This window comes from Sus scrofa, chromosome 9, assembly GCF_000003025.6.
Source record: "Sus scrofa isolate TJ Tabasco breed Duroc chromosome 9, Sscrofa11.1, whole genome shotgun sequence".
Lineage (NCBI taxonomy): Eukaryota > Metazoa > Chordata > Mammalia > Artiodactyla > Suidae > Sus > Sus scrofa.
In genome coordinates, this window is record NC_010451.4 from 74,920,636 (window position 1) to 74,934,833 (window position 14,198).

At 38.4% G+C, this 14,198-nt stretch overlaps 1 protein-coding gene across 14 annotated transcripts in view; it reads left to right on the top strand.

Moving 5' to 3' along the window:
• The window catches only part of PPP1R9A (protein phosphatase 1 regulatory subunit 9A), a 308,766-nt gene that overhangs the window by 285,351 nt on the left and 9,217 nt on the right, over positions 1-14,198 (top strand). For 10 of the 14 annotated variants that reach the window (XM_021063370.1, XM_021063379.1, XM_021063374.1 and 7 more), the window contains 4 exons: positions 4,032-4,119; positions 4,218-4,301; positions 11,345-11,528; positions 13,478-13,597. In XM_021063370.1, coding sequence (XP_020919029.1) covers positions 4,032-4,119; positions 4,218-4,301; positions 11,345-11,528; positions 13,478-13,597 — 476 coding nt within the window. The remainder of the gene's footprint in view (positions 1-4,031; positions 4,120-4,217; positions 4,302-11,344; positions 11,529-13,477; positions 13,598-14,198) is intronic. The other 4 variants (XM_021063380.1, XM_021063381.1, XM_021063382.1 and 1 more) reach the window with 1 other exon arrangement.

The window sequence follows — 14,198 nt, forward strand, 5'->3', positions numbered from 1 at the left end:
GGTTGGTCATGCTTTTGGTAACTAGAAAGGAGTAATTAATTAAGCTGTTACAAAGTATTAACTTTAGGAGTTCCCATTGTGGCTCAGTGTGTTAAAGACCGGACATAGTCTCTACAAGGATGCATGTTTGATCCCTGGCTCAATGGGTTTAGAATCCAATGTTGCCTCAAGATGCAGCTCAGATCTGTTGATGCTGTGGCTATGGTGTAGGCCTGCAGCTGCAGCTCCAATTCAACACCTAGCCCGAGAACTTCCATGTGCTGCAGGTGTGGCTGTAAAAAGAAAAAAATATATATAAAAAATAAAGTATTAACTTTCTAGTCAGACTAGTATGATAACCATTACTAGGTATTAACTATGATCAATTAAAAGCAGTGCTTCTCATTCTTTTCTTCCCTTGATAAAAGTTTCCAGCCTTGAAGTGCTTCCTATGCCTTCCATGTTCATTGATATTAATCTGTTCAAATCTGTTCATTCATATATTCAACAAATAGTTATTGAGCACCTACTCTGTGTTGGATATTTTGCCAAAGGCTGAATATGCAATAATGACCATCCTTTCCCTCAGGGCATATGCACATTAGAGTCTCTCTCTCTCTCCTTGATTTATTGCTTATTTATTTGTTTGGTGACAGACCCTGTCTCTCTGACACCCCATAACCATAATAACTGGGAAGGCCCTATACTTTCTTGCCTTCCACCCTCAGGCTCTGTTACACCTTGAAAGAGAGCAAAGAAATCTATGAGTTAAGACTCTCTACATTCTGTAAAATTCTTGAGTTCCTTGCCATGTGAGACTAATCCACTATTGAGATGTAGACTCAATAGAAGTATGGTTAACCTGATTTACCTTTGTGTATGTGTCTATATGTGCGTGGTTCGTACAACTCATTGGCTTATCATTAAAGGAACTAGAATAGTGTTTAGCAATACTCACAACTATGAACTCGATTTCATGTTTACATTCTTGCCTAACACACACTCCAGGAAATTCTGGTCCTTCTTCAAAGCTCAGCTTGAATCTCACCTCCTTTAGTGGACCCTCTGTACACCCTTCCCATCCCTGGGCAAAGTGAATTATTCTGTCTGATTACACAGAGATTTTCACACTGTTACCTTCTGCTTCCATCACATTGTGTATGACAGTAGGTGATTTAGTTGTCAAGTTTGAGCCAGAGATTTCTCATTCATCTTATTCGTCTTTGTATTCATGGCCCTGAACAAAAAGTATGGCATATAATTGATATTAATAAGTTTCTTCAATGAATTAATAAGTGTGTCTCTCTAGATAATCGATTCCAGTCTTCTAGAACAGAGGTCATCTAACCAAATCTGGCCCCACCTGTTTCTATAAATAAAGTTTATTGGAACACAGCCACACTCATGCGGTTACATACTATCTGCTTTCATACTACAATAGCAGAGTTGAGTAGCTGTGACAAAGACAGTAGCCCCACAACCTAAAATATTTATTCTCTGGCATTTTATAGAAGAAATTCGCTGGCTCCTGGTCTAGACATATATTTCCTTCCACTTGACATTGCTGGATAAACTCTGAATATGTCTTAGTCATTCGCTGCCATTTATCTAGATTTTTTTAAAGAAATAATACACTGTTACTTTTGGTCTATCAAGAAACTACAAGGTAATAATTAAATTATAGCTGTAGTTAGTTGATTGAAATCCTGAGGATAATACTCTGGTATTATTGTAACACCTGATTGAAGTTGGGTATTTTCTATATTGCAATGATACTGCATTAACAAGTCATCATTTTGTTGTCATATTTGTGGGACCTCAGTGGAAACTAGATAGAAAGAATCTCATTACAACTGGCTAAATGATAAACATTGAGGACTTGGACTTCTAATTGCTTGTGAAGGTAGTATTGGAGAGATTTCAAGAAGCCTAATGAAAATTTCACATACAGCTAAATAACTAAACAAACAAAAATGTCACATTTATTTTTCTTTTCCTGAAATCATACCAATCCAGTGTTGGTTTTTATGCGGACTAGAAGTTCTGATGTACATTGAAGGTGGATTTGATTGATTTAAAGTGGGGAAGTGCATTATTACTTAATCTTGCCTCTTCGGCCTTTTGAAAGCGTTCATTTAAGTGTTCCTTGGAACACACTTTGGCAAATGTGTGAGATAATGATGTGAGGTTGCCTAGCAGCAGGCTCTGTGATGGGCAGAATCAGGCTTTTAGTCCCAAGATGTCCAAATAACTGCCACATTAATAGGTGACAGAGTGTTGCCATGTACATTATCTCATCTGCTCCTCACACCACTCAGTTAAAACATCTTCCAGCGACCTTTATTTCCGAAAATAATAAGGCAATCTACTTTTAACTTTGCACAGTCCTAGCTATTAAGAGTTGCTCTAGAATTGCTTTGGAAGAATCCACTACTTTCTTTTCTTTGGCTTCTGTTACAAAAATTGAAATTCGGCTTTTTTTTAAATGACCATTAGCAAAATCACCTCAGAAGGAGTTTGTGCATGTCTGTAGATTTTTTTAATGTGAATATGTCACATCTCTGGCTATTTATTTCAGTTACCAAAAGAATGATGATGCAAAGAGCCATAATAAATATTTGAGAGTAGGAGTGGATTTTGACATGGGCATATTGCTAACTCTTCTGTTTCATTATATACATTTTCAAGGAATTGATTATTGTAATCTGAGTATCATTAACTAAAACTATGAAAAGCTTATTGCTAAAAATCCTTAGACTGTTTTTCAACATCCTATGCTTTTTCAGAGTTTCTAAAATAGACTGCTAAATGAGAACTGTGTGCACATGATGTTTTGTAAGTTATGTGTGTCTGGAAATTTCTCCTGAAGTAGACAAAAAAGCATAAGCAAAATTAACCTGCAATGTTAGTTAAACACTTTTTTAGGAAGACTGCTCTCTACACTCCATGCCAGAGAGTTGCTAGATTTAGTTTTGTTTTTTTGTTTTGTTTTGGTTTTTTTTTTCTAAAGCTAGAGACAGATAGACACCAACCGGCAACTGGGAAAGAGCAGTTTCATACATAAATATGCATCAAAGTTAAGATGCTCTTTGTTAATGATCGCAGATAACTAGATATGGTAAAATACAACACCAAATAGCATTCTTTGCTAAATAGTTCCAAGTGAAGCCTTAGGAGTTTCTACCTTATCCAAGGAATGTGTCACTGGTGGAATCTCATTCCTACAATTGACATTGAATTCCGTTGGCAAAGCCTCTCCTCTGATTGGTTTTTGGCATGATGTCAAGTGTCCCTATTCCCCAGCAGCTGCCAGCATAACTTAGAGAGGCAAGGATCATTCAGCCCCAAACACCGAGGAGGTTTTGGCCTCTTCCACATCACGGGAGGCCAGCCAAGTTGTGCTCCAAGCCAACTTCTAAAAAAGACCTTTCAAAGATATAAATGTTTGATGGCTGAGCTCCTGCTTAAGAAGTCTCCCCCATGTTCTGTCTCCTCAATCCTAGGACTGGCCACAAGCCATTAGCAAGGGGCAGACCAAAATGAAAAGCTTTGACTCTCACTTTCTTCTTGAATCTTCCAGAGTCTCAGGGATGACATGCATTACTGGACTTGGGACATATGGGGAAAGTGGGCTGGGTTCCTGTCACAAAGTGCTAAAACACAAAGACAAGAAAAGCCTGAAGGGCAGAGCCCAGACATTTGAAGCAAAGAGTTAGAGCCAGAGAAGGAACTAAAGGAAAGTCATTTGGTCCCTGCTTCATATATAAAGCATGATTTGATAGTTCTTATTCTTGCTTATTTTTTCCTTCCAGTATTTGAAACTAAAACCCTTTGTGATAAGTATTGGGCTTCTAACAGGTCCTCTCTTGGCTTAGCCGAATGTTCTTCAACACGGCCACGTTTCATGTATGTTTTAGAAAAAGGGCATCTATTATTTTCTTTTACAATTAGGAATTCAAGCAAACCCCTTAGATTCAGAGATGCAGTGACTTTTGAAAATAGCTTTTTTAAAATAATAGCAATTGTTTTTTTCATATTTGTTTATATCCTAGATGGTGCCACAGGTCCCAGATCACTAAGGGCATCTAGTTCATTGGTGGTGAGAGGAGGAAAAATTAAGCGAAAGTTTGTGGATCTGGGGTAAGTACTTCATGAAGTAAAAGGCAAGCCCTCTGCAAGAGAAGGATTAGAGGAGAAAATGTCAAATTCCCTGCTTTGACTGTGTGCTGTCATTATAGGGCACCTTTGCGAAGGAGTTCCAACAAGGGAAAGAAATGGAAAGAAAAAGAGAAAGAAGCCAATAGGTTTTCTCCAGGTGGCAGGTACGGGTGGGTAATTAAGAACAAAGGGGTACCTCTACATCTAAACTTTTGGGCCCCCTTCCATTGTTAACCAAAATCAGTGGTCAGTATCTTTGTGCCAAAGTGGTATACCTAGAGGTGAGATGAAAGAAAAATTACACAGTTTGTATTTGTCTTAACTCCAGTTATAACCTGCAGCTGGCCTTGGGTATATCTGTTGGCTTAATTGCAGAATTATGGTCACATGAACAGTATCAATAAATGTTTATCTAAATACAGCATAAATACATCTAGGTCATATGTCAATTAGATGTATTTCAGCTTTTTTGCCTGGCTACACACAATAGTTGTGTCTCCTCTTTTTAAGTCTGAAAGGGTAATTTTGCATTTAAGTACCTTGTTGGCTTTCAAGATTGTTCTATCCACATCATGTAAGTCCACTGTCTCTCACTGGACTGGATTTTTACAGATGCCATCAACTCTCCTTACTGTTCAATAAAGACTTCCCATGTAGAAGTGAGCTTTGTATAGCACGTTGTCATACTCTCCCAGTTTTATTCTGAGACCGCAGTTGTAAACTTAACATTATATAGGGAGACAGAGGTGCATGGAACTCTCTGAAGTCCAGCGGCCTGGATTTGAATCAGTGCTTCCCCAGTTCCTTCCTTTAAAATCTCGGACAAGTTATTTAGCCTCTGTGCCTTCATTTGCTCATATGTGAAATGAAGGTAATGAGAATAGCTACCTCATAATGTTAGTGTAAGGATTAAATGAGTTTTCATGTGAAGCATTTAAAATGGTACCTGGCACATAGGAGGCACTCAAAGCTAATAATAAAGATAGCAATTCACTATTATTATTATTGTTAAGAAGTTCAATATTTATCATTTCATTTGAACCTTACAATAAGTTTGAGAGGGCAGGTAGTGATAGCATACTTTATTGATGAATAAATTCACCTTCAGAATTTAATTGATTAGCCTAGGATTGATTATGCAATAGGCAACTAATGTCAATTAGGTGGGTCTTGGCTCCTGCCCAGATGTCTTTTCAGCACTGCATGTCACTTGCATCTAATGATATTTACATTTCTTTATGAATTTGGGGAATCATCCCAATAGCATAGAGAATGCTAAGAATAAAATAATGTAAAATTATTGGAGGACCACTTACTCATTTTATAGGTTGTCCCAGCTGTCTCCTTTTTTTCTTTTACTCTTTTCTGGCATACAACTTGGTGAGAAATTGTGCCTTCTCCCTGAGATTACAGGAGAATGGGGAAGAGGGTGAGGGATGAGAAGAGGGGATTCCAAAATTAATTATTTTTGTTAGTCTGGGTTTCTTTTATGTTGCACAATAAAGGAAAACTAGAAAGCTGTTTATATTGAGGACAGGAATCTCAGGAAAAATAAGGCCATAATTCAAGTCATTATTTTTAACTTTGTGTGGTTTTGGAATGAGAAACATAAAACACAAAGCTGTCTACTTTGTACCTCAGAATTAAGAATGGAAAATTATTATCCTTGAGAATGAGGGTTTGATCCCTGGCCTCGCTCAGAGGGTGAAGGATCTGGTATTGCTGCGAGCTCCAGTGTAGGTCACAGATGCAGCTTGGATCTGGCATTGCTGTGGCTGTGGTGAGGGCTGGCAGCTATAGCTCCGTTTTGACCCCTAGCCTGGGAACTTTCATACACCATGGGTGCACTCCTGAAAAGAAAAAAAAAAAAAAAAAGAATAGAAAGCTATTAAATAAAGCTATTAAATATACTCAGAGGGAAAAACAATAAATAGTTAAACTGTTTAAGAGAGAGAGGTGCTGAATGCACCATGGGGGAGAAACTTGGACACTTCTGAAGTGACACTGTTCTCCCTGTGGTCCCTGGATATCCAAAGCAGTCACTCCCTCCCACCTTTCAGGCTCCACCCTAAAAGGAACAGAAGCACAGGCCTCCAGCAGAGGCGAGGGGAGAAGGTTTGGCCAAATTTCTTCATAGTTGCCAGAGTTCTCATGTCCCTGTATAAACTGCAGTAAAAATCAAGCAGGTCTAGGTTCTATTGGTGAGTGCTCACTTTACTCTAGGCAAAGTCACACATAGTCCAGGTGGGCAGTCATCAGCACAGTGCTCAGCCACAGCTGATGCCAGCTCTTGAACCATCAGTCAGCCAGGCTGCAGTCAAGTCTGTTTTCAGACGTTATTTCTGCAGTCCTTCTGCATCAGTAGTCACAACAGTTCACATGTACAACATTACAAAATTCTTTTCAATTAGAATCATAATTTCATAATTATTTATAATTACAGTAGAATGTTGACAGCACTGAAAGGAATTCATGTAATTGAAACAGTAAGACAAGGAAGAGGAAGGACTTTTTCTGCTTCAAAAGAATTTTTTTTTTGAGCTATCATAGTTGATTAACACTAATCAAATCTAACAATAGCCTCTGTTCTCCTACGTAGATTAATAATGGGCCCAGAACCTTATAAAACATATTCCAGGAAGCACAGTTTCTGCCCAGTAGGAGCATAAGCAATTGCGTTGACTTCACAGGGGCCCCGAAGGTAGGTGAGTGGTCACGCCATCAGCTGCAAGGTCCCTCTGCTGGTGTGGAGAAGAACTGGGAATAAGCTATCAGTCCTGTGAGCTTTTCTCAGAAAAAAAGGGAGAATGATCCACAATTGAGTTGGTAATCTTATCTCTTAGGCCCTTTATTCAGTTCTTAGAAGATTGTAAAAATCTGATGATGTCATTCAGTCAGCAATAATCAGAGGCTATCAAACTTTAAAGAGATGAGACATTTGATAAATTTGGTCTAGTTTCAGTTTTTCCCTTTCCAAAGGGTTAGAGTTTATCATATTCCTTGTGGAGACAGCATAACTCAAGTACAAAAGCAACATGAAACAAATAAATGAGGTTAAAGTAATAATAAGAAATAAACTCTACAAAGAAATATGGTTTGGTTCTATCCTCTTCAAATATGTGCTCAGAAAAAAAAGGCAGGAAACACTTAGTTGTCAGAGCTTGTTCATCCCTTAAAGAGATGAACAAGAGTAAGATAAAGTACTCTTCTTGGCATAAGGAGCCACTGGTGTCAGTGGAATTCTCCTCTGGAGCCCTGTAGGAGAAGCACCTGGTTTAGTCACTGAATGGAAAGCATTGTGAGCAGTTGCATGTTTCTCAGAACAAAGCTAGATGATGGCATATGGGAGAAGACAGGGAAGGCAGACGGCATATTCCTCCGTGGAAATGAATCTGCTTTCACCTTAAAAGTGTTAACAGTGGAGAAACACTAGGCTGGAATCCAATGTTCATCCTGACACCGCCATAGGTAAGTCACTGTATTCCTTGGACCTTGGTTTCCCACCAAAAAAATAAGTGAGGTCAAGTAAAACTACATAGTCTGTAACTCCCCATCCATTTCTCCCTGGCACTCTCTAGCATGGCAGGCTCTAGTCAGTGGCTGTTGAGCACTTGAAATGTGGCTTGTCTATATTGAGATGTGTTGTAGAAGAAAATGCATGCTCGATTTCAAAGACTTAGTATTAGAAAAAAAGAATGTGAAAGATCTGATTAATAACTTATAATACTGATTACATGTTAAAATAATATTTTGAGTATTTTGGGTTAAAAAATATATTATAAAACTTAATTTTACCTCTTTTTCCCATGTGGCTAGTAGAAAATTTTAACTTACATATGTGGTTCATATTACATTTCTATTGGACAGTGTAGGAGTCTATGAAAAACATACTCTTTTGATTTCTAACTCACTATTTTGTAGGTCTGTAAACTAGCATGTATTCATTTGTTTGTTCCTTTTTTATATATAGGTACTCATCTTTTTTCCAAACATTATTTGTTTGTATACAAAAATACATTTGATACAACAGTATGATTTATTTTCAAAGTAAATTTATAGGGGAAAATGAGATGCAACAAAATGTAAGTTTGGTACTTAAAATAGAACATATTCAGCAGCACCTTCATATTAAATATAAAATTGGCCTCTAGTAAAAGCCAAGAGCATAATTTCAAAATGGTTAAGAGCCTGAATTCAAATCCCAATTTAGCCGTTTGTCATCTTGAGAAAGTTAACCTCTCCATGCCTCAGTTTTCTCGTCAATAACATGGAAACATCTACTTACTTTTTCAGGTCATTAGGAGGATTGAGATCACATTGAAGCACATTTTAAGTCCTTAATAAATATAAATGGCTATCATCATTATGAATATTTAAAGTATTCTTATTGCAAGGTATAAAACAAAATATTCTTTGTACATATTTTCCTGGCAGTCTCATTCACGCAGGGGTGGCTTTGGTACTGTCTTGAAGAATAAATGGATTATGTGTATCGTAGTTCAGTCAGCCCCTCATAGATGCCTTTTCTCTGAAATAAGCTTTAGATACACCATGGCACAGCAGTGAGTTTGAGATTCTACCCCATGACAAATACCTGGAGGAAAGTTCTGCCCTGTTCCTGAGCAAGGGCTGCACCTCTGCTCCAGAGCTGAAGTTGAAACATACCCTTTCATGAGAGCTGAGGAGCAGGATGAGTGCATGTGCTCAGAGAGAAAAACTCCTTTCTCTGCCTAAACTTGGTCCACAGAGGCACCTCAGAGAGGAGCCAAATTCTTCCTTAAAAAAAAAAAAAAGAATTAAAAAAATAAGAAACACAAATGCAGTTATAAATGCTACTGGAGAATGGAATAGAGGAAAATAATCATCAGGTCCAGTTTATCTCAAATATCCCCAATTATAAGACTATGGGACTACAGAGAAATATATTCATGTTGCTGCACAGTCAGAGCTTTTTAAGCATTTTTACTGGAATGTGGGACCTGAGCTAAAAGGTAAACCTGAGAAGTTAAATTATGGTAGATCTACCTGCAGGGAGGCTTACCTCCCTAAAGGGATATGACTACATTTTCCAGGAGTAAGGAGGAGAGGAGGTTGAGACCCAGCTCCGTGTAGGTGTTCTCAGGGCTGTACAGCTGGAGACACTAGTCTCTCTTATCTTTTATTGCAAGAGCCCAAGATTCTTCCCAAGTCGAATTTGTTTACATTAAGCAAATAAGATTTCTCTCCCTCTCTCAGAGGGGAGAAGGGGGATAGCTATCCCTCTCCTGTATTGTTCATGCAGATTCATATTGTTTATATTCTTCACTTATAGACCAAGTATAGGATGACACCTGGTTCTCAGTGTGTTACCCTGGAAAGAGGAAATTAGGGCATAGGGAACAAATGCAGTAACTTGCTGTGAATAATAACCTGTTTCTGCTCCAGAAACCTCTCTTTTGCATTCAGGATGATATAGATATTTTAAAACTTTAAGAGAGAGCTCAGACATATATTTAAAAAATAGATATTCCAGGTGTACTCCTCCTTCTCCCCCAAATTCTAACTTGCTAGGTCCAGATACCCAAGAATTTGTATTTGAACAGTTGCCCCAGAGGATTGTTTTCAGACTTATTTGGGGACTGCCGCACTGGTCCATGACCCAGGAATAGAAAGTGCTTCTTAGGGAAGACCAATCTGCCTCTGCTAGCATTTTTAAGGTTAGTTATTGTAAACTCCTGTACCCCAAGTTTTGGATAGTAAATAAGTAGATTTAAGGATACAATTTTTTTTTTAAGTTTAAACTTTAGGATAAAATTGAAGGTTAACACATCTCTGGTTGGTCTTTATTATCCTTGCAGACGCCTTTGTTTTTTAAAAAAAAGAAATGCACCATTAAAAAATCATATGATCTTCTAGAATCTTTAGTGTGGCAAACAGTTTTACCCACCCAACCTATGATCTCAATATTCTACCCAAATTTGGGTGACTTCTGCATCCTCTTTAGTTATCATCCTCGTGATCCCCTTACATTTGCATATTGCTTTATAGATTACAAGATACTTTTTCATTAATTGTCCCATTTGTTTCTCACAGTAATCTTTGAAAATGAACAAGAATTGTTATTATTTGTATTATTTATATAAATTTGGAATATAGCATATTTTAAAATGTGAAATGAGATGTGAGAAGGTTGAATTTCAGTATACATGTGGGACATAAGCTGTCCATAAGTTGAAGCACTTTTAGTTGAAAGGGAATCTCTGTGTTGTCATGATAGCAACAGCTAGCAAATAATAAGCAATACATCAGATATCACTTAGATATATTGAGAGTGACTTCTTCCAAGACAGAAATTAGTGCCCACTCCTGCTTTAGCTCCCGATAATTATTTTTTAACTGAAAGGTAAATATAAATGTGTAAGTATCTGCATTAAAAAAATCTGTTTTCAAATTGTTTCTCAGATACCTTTGAGTCCTTTAAATGTTAAACAATAGCATAGACCTTTATACTTTACAGTTTTCAAACCTCTTTCACACATGCTTAATTCTTAACCATCACATATGAGGTACATAAAATAGCCATCTTTTATGATTGAAGGAATAGAGGCTGAGAGTCCATGTACACAGGAAGTGACAGATCCTGGACCTCCAAGTATGGTATTAGGACCTCAGGGCTGGTGCTCCTTCTATGTATAAGGGACTAAGAATATATGAAAAACCAATAAGGGGTGTGTTCTGCTCAAAGTATCATGAGCCCAGAAATTTCCAAATTATTTAAATATATAATTATAAACTCCCAGACTCTTGGGAAGCTGTGTTCAGAGGAGGCCAGGAAAGAATGCTGTTATGAACTAATGTCACAAGTGGTGAGGCACTGATATATGACCCAAATAAAGGAAATGCTGTGAATGATAAACTTAATAGCAGTTCCTAAAAGACCATGCCCCTCCCTGATTTTAATTTATCCACATACATTTATTAGGTACATTCATAAAATTCGCCATGGCAATATTGATACCAAAATATTGATCATTGTTATAGAATCCAGATGGGAAAAAAATAAATACCAGGATCATTGTTCTAGGTGAAAGAGCAAAACTTTTACTCTCTCTTGTATGGAACAATTTCTCAAACTGATACCTCTATTCAGAGTCCCTTCAGAATTCAGCTCGATAAATTTTACATCTGCCCTTTCTTTATCTAACAACCCCTTGTCTTCATAATCCAGGATCTTCAGAAGCAGGCTGGAACCCTGGAAACCGAAGCCAGCCTCCATGTGCTCAACTGGCCTGCCTTTCTCATGGTTTAACGAAAGCCGGAAAGGATCCTATTCCTTCAGGAACCTGCCTTCACCTAAAAGTCCCCTACAGCCTTCTCCTGAAACTCTAATTTCAGATAAAAAGGGGTCTAAGGTAGAGAACACAGGAATTAAAAAAGCAAACAAGAAAACCCCCAATCCTTTCTCTTCAGTCTTTGGAAAGCATTCTCAACTTGTGTGTATACTCTGGATCTGAGAAACCAATGTAATAACACTGCAGTAAACAACGCATGGTATTTCTTGTGTGGGGGAGAAGGAAATCCTCATTTAACCACCACCTTCTTTAATACCGTCCCATTCTAGATTGTATGTTAATCTTGATTTGCCTGTCTTTTCACATATTGCTATTTAATCTCAGTTTGACAGTTAAGTCATGCTGGGAAAGATGCATTTAAATCATGGAACAGTATGATAGATATGTTTACCAAGTATTCCACTTTAAATTACATTACAAAACTATTTTTGTGTTACTCTTCAAGATATACTTGGAAAACAAATAAATTCAGGACTGAATATGTGTTGGATATATCTAAATGAAATTCTTTGAGGCAAACCAGTGCTGACACAGCATCCTTACTTATTTCTCAAGTCAAACGTCCATGTTGAAGAACTCTTATAATTCTATCAAAAAGGTTTTTAACTCTAGCAGAATTGAGGAATTATATGCTTATTTGTTTTTAAATGCATGATGGTTATTTCCAGCATGACACTGCAAACCTTACCTAACATTTTATTGAAACCCATATGGTGGCTAACTTTCACGTGTTGTTTGTTCTCCTTTTATCTGTGTTCACTTTTCTTTCTCAAAGAGAAACCTGTGATTAATGTTACTTGACTTTAATTCTTTTCTTGAGGTCAACAGCGCATAAGGTTTTGACAGAATTTGGAGTCATATCTCCACTGACAATATCAAGTGGTAATGTGCTGTGTTAAGTGGTTCCCTGCTTAAATGTTTTTTACTAGCCTAGCTCTGTGTACACTGATTTAGTCTCCTTTTCCGAAGTTTTAGCAACTTGGGAGTTTGGTACTTAATTCTCTAGTTTCTGCACAACCAGCTCAACCCAAGGCAAGGGAACCTAATGGAAAACTAACAGTTCAGTTCCTAAGGAAATGGAATAGGAAACAAGACGGTGTTGGTCAAGCACTTAGAGTTCCAGGCGAGCCAGTCCTTCTAGAATTATTAGCCAAAGAAGGTTTGGCAGCAGCAGACCTCTTTGGTCTTGAAACATTTCCAGTCTTGGATCTGAGAAATCTAAATTTTGTTTGAAAAATGCTATCATTATCTTGCACTGGAGAGACTCCAGGTTTGGTTTAAAATGTTTTCACAAATGCAGTTATGTGGTCATTGTGAGTTTATCTGACTTTAATAGCCGCCGAGCATTTTAATGAAGTTCTAGGGAAGTTTCTTTTACACACCCCTACCCCCAGCACCTCCAGTCTCTACCAGCACTGCAGCCTCCTTGGCACTCTGCTGGTGCTGTGTCAAGAGCTATATTTTAGCATGTAACTACTAGAGTAAGGTCAGACTGTGGCCTCCCCAGAACTCGTCATCTTGAAGGTTACATCCAGGAGAGGATCTGCCATTTCTCACAGTATTTATCATAGGCAACGGCAAGCGAGCCTTCCCAGGAGGTGCTCAAGCTACCTTTCTAATATGGATTGCCATCTGTTTCTAATAACTCAGGCTGGCCACACCATCTTGTACTTTTACTTACACTGTTACTCATCACGATTGGGGTCAAAGAAAATAGGCTTATTAATATTACTCCTCTGAGCAGCTGCAGAGGATAATGAATGCTGTACCCTTGAGGAGAGATTGAAGAATCAGCTCTCTAAAACACCTATCCTTCACCTGACGGAGAAGCGCCCCAATTCCCCATCCAGCACAGAAGGCGCGGTGTTCTCCACCATCGCCCGGTCACCAAACCCATTGTGAATTTCTGCTAAGATTACTTAAAAGAACCTTTCTAGAACTTGTAAACATACCTACCTCTGCTTCACTCCCTGTGCTCATTTAACACTGAGCTTTATTTATTTTTTCAGAATTTTACCTTCACCGATGACTTCAGTCCCAGCAGTACCAGCTCAGCAGACCTGAGTGGCCTGGGAGCAGAACCCAAAACACCTGGGCTTTCTCAGTCCTTGGCGCTCTCATCAGATGAGGTACTCAGTGGCCCTTAGGACAGAGCCATTTTCTCAGATTGTACATTTTACCCCTGAACTATCACCGGGAAAATGTTTATAGGTAGATTTTGCATATCAGTCATCAGGACCATGGTTTGATATGAAATCTTCATGATTTCGCTCCCTCTCTGCCTCAGCATAAAAGCAAAATGCTGTTTCTGAGCCCCTATAAACTGTCCAGGGACCTCCTCAACCTTGCTTAGATTTAAGTGGAATCTAAAGAGAGGCTGGGAGGCTGGGCGCTGGTGAGCAACCATAGGAAACAGCACAGAAGTCACGTGGGAGTTTGCAGCCTCAAGTCCCTTTCTTCCCCACTCCCCACCATCTCTACCCAAGATTCCCTCTGAGCAGGTGTCCTCTGAGCAGGGTGTGGCTAATTACATTAATGTTTGACTTGGTGCCCCAAGAGATAAGTAGAGGAAAGAAACACCAGTACTGGGAGTGGGGGGTGGGGAGGGAGAACCACTGTTAGGAAAGATGTATTCACCCTAAAAATTCCTTGTTTCTTTCTAACATGATTTTTGGTTTGTAAAAACTGTTTTTTTCCTCTTAAATATTTCTGCCTATATTCTTCAGGTTT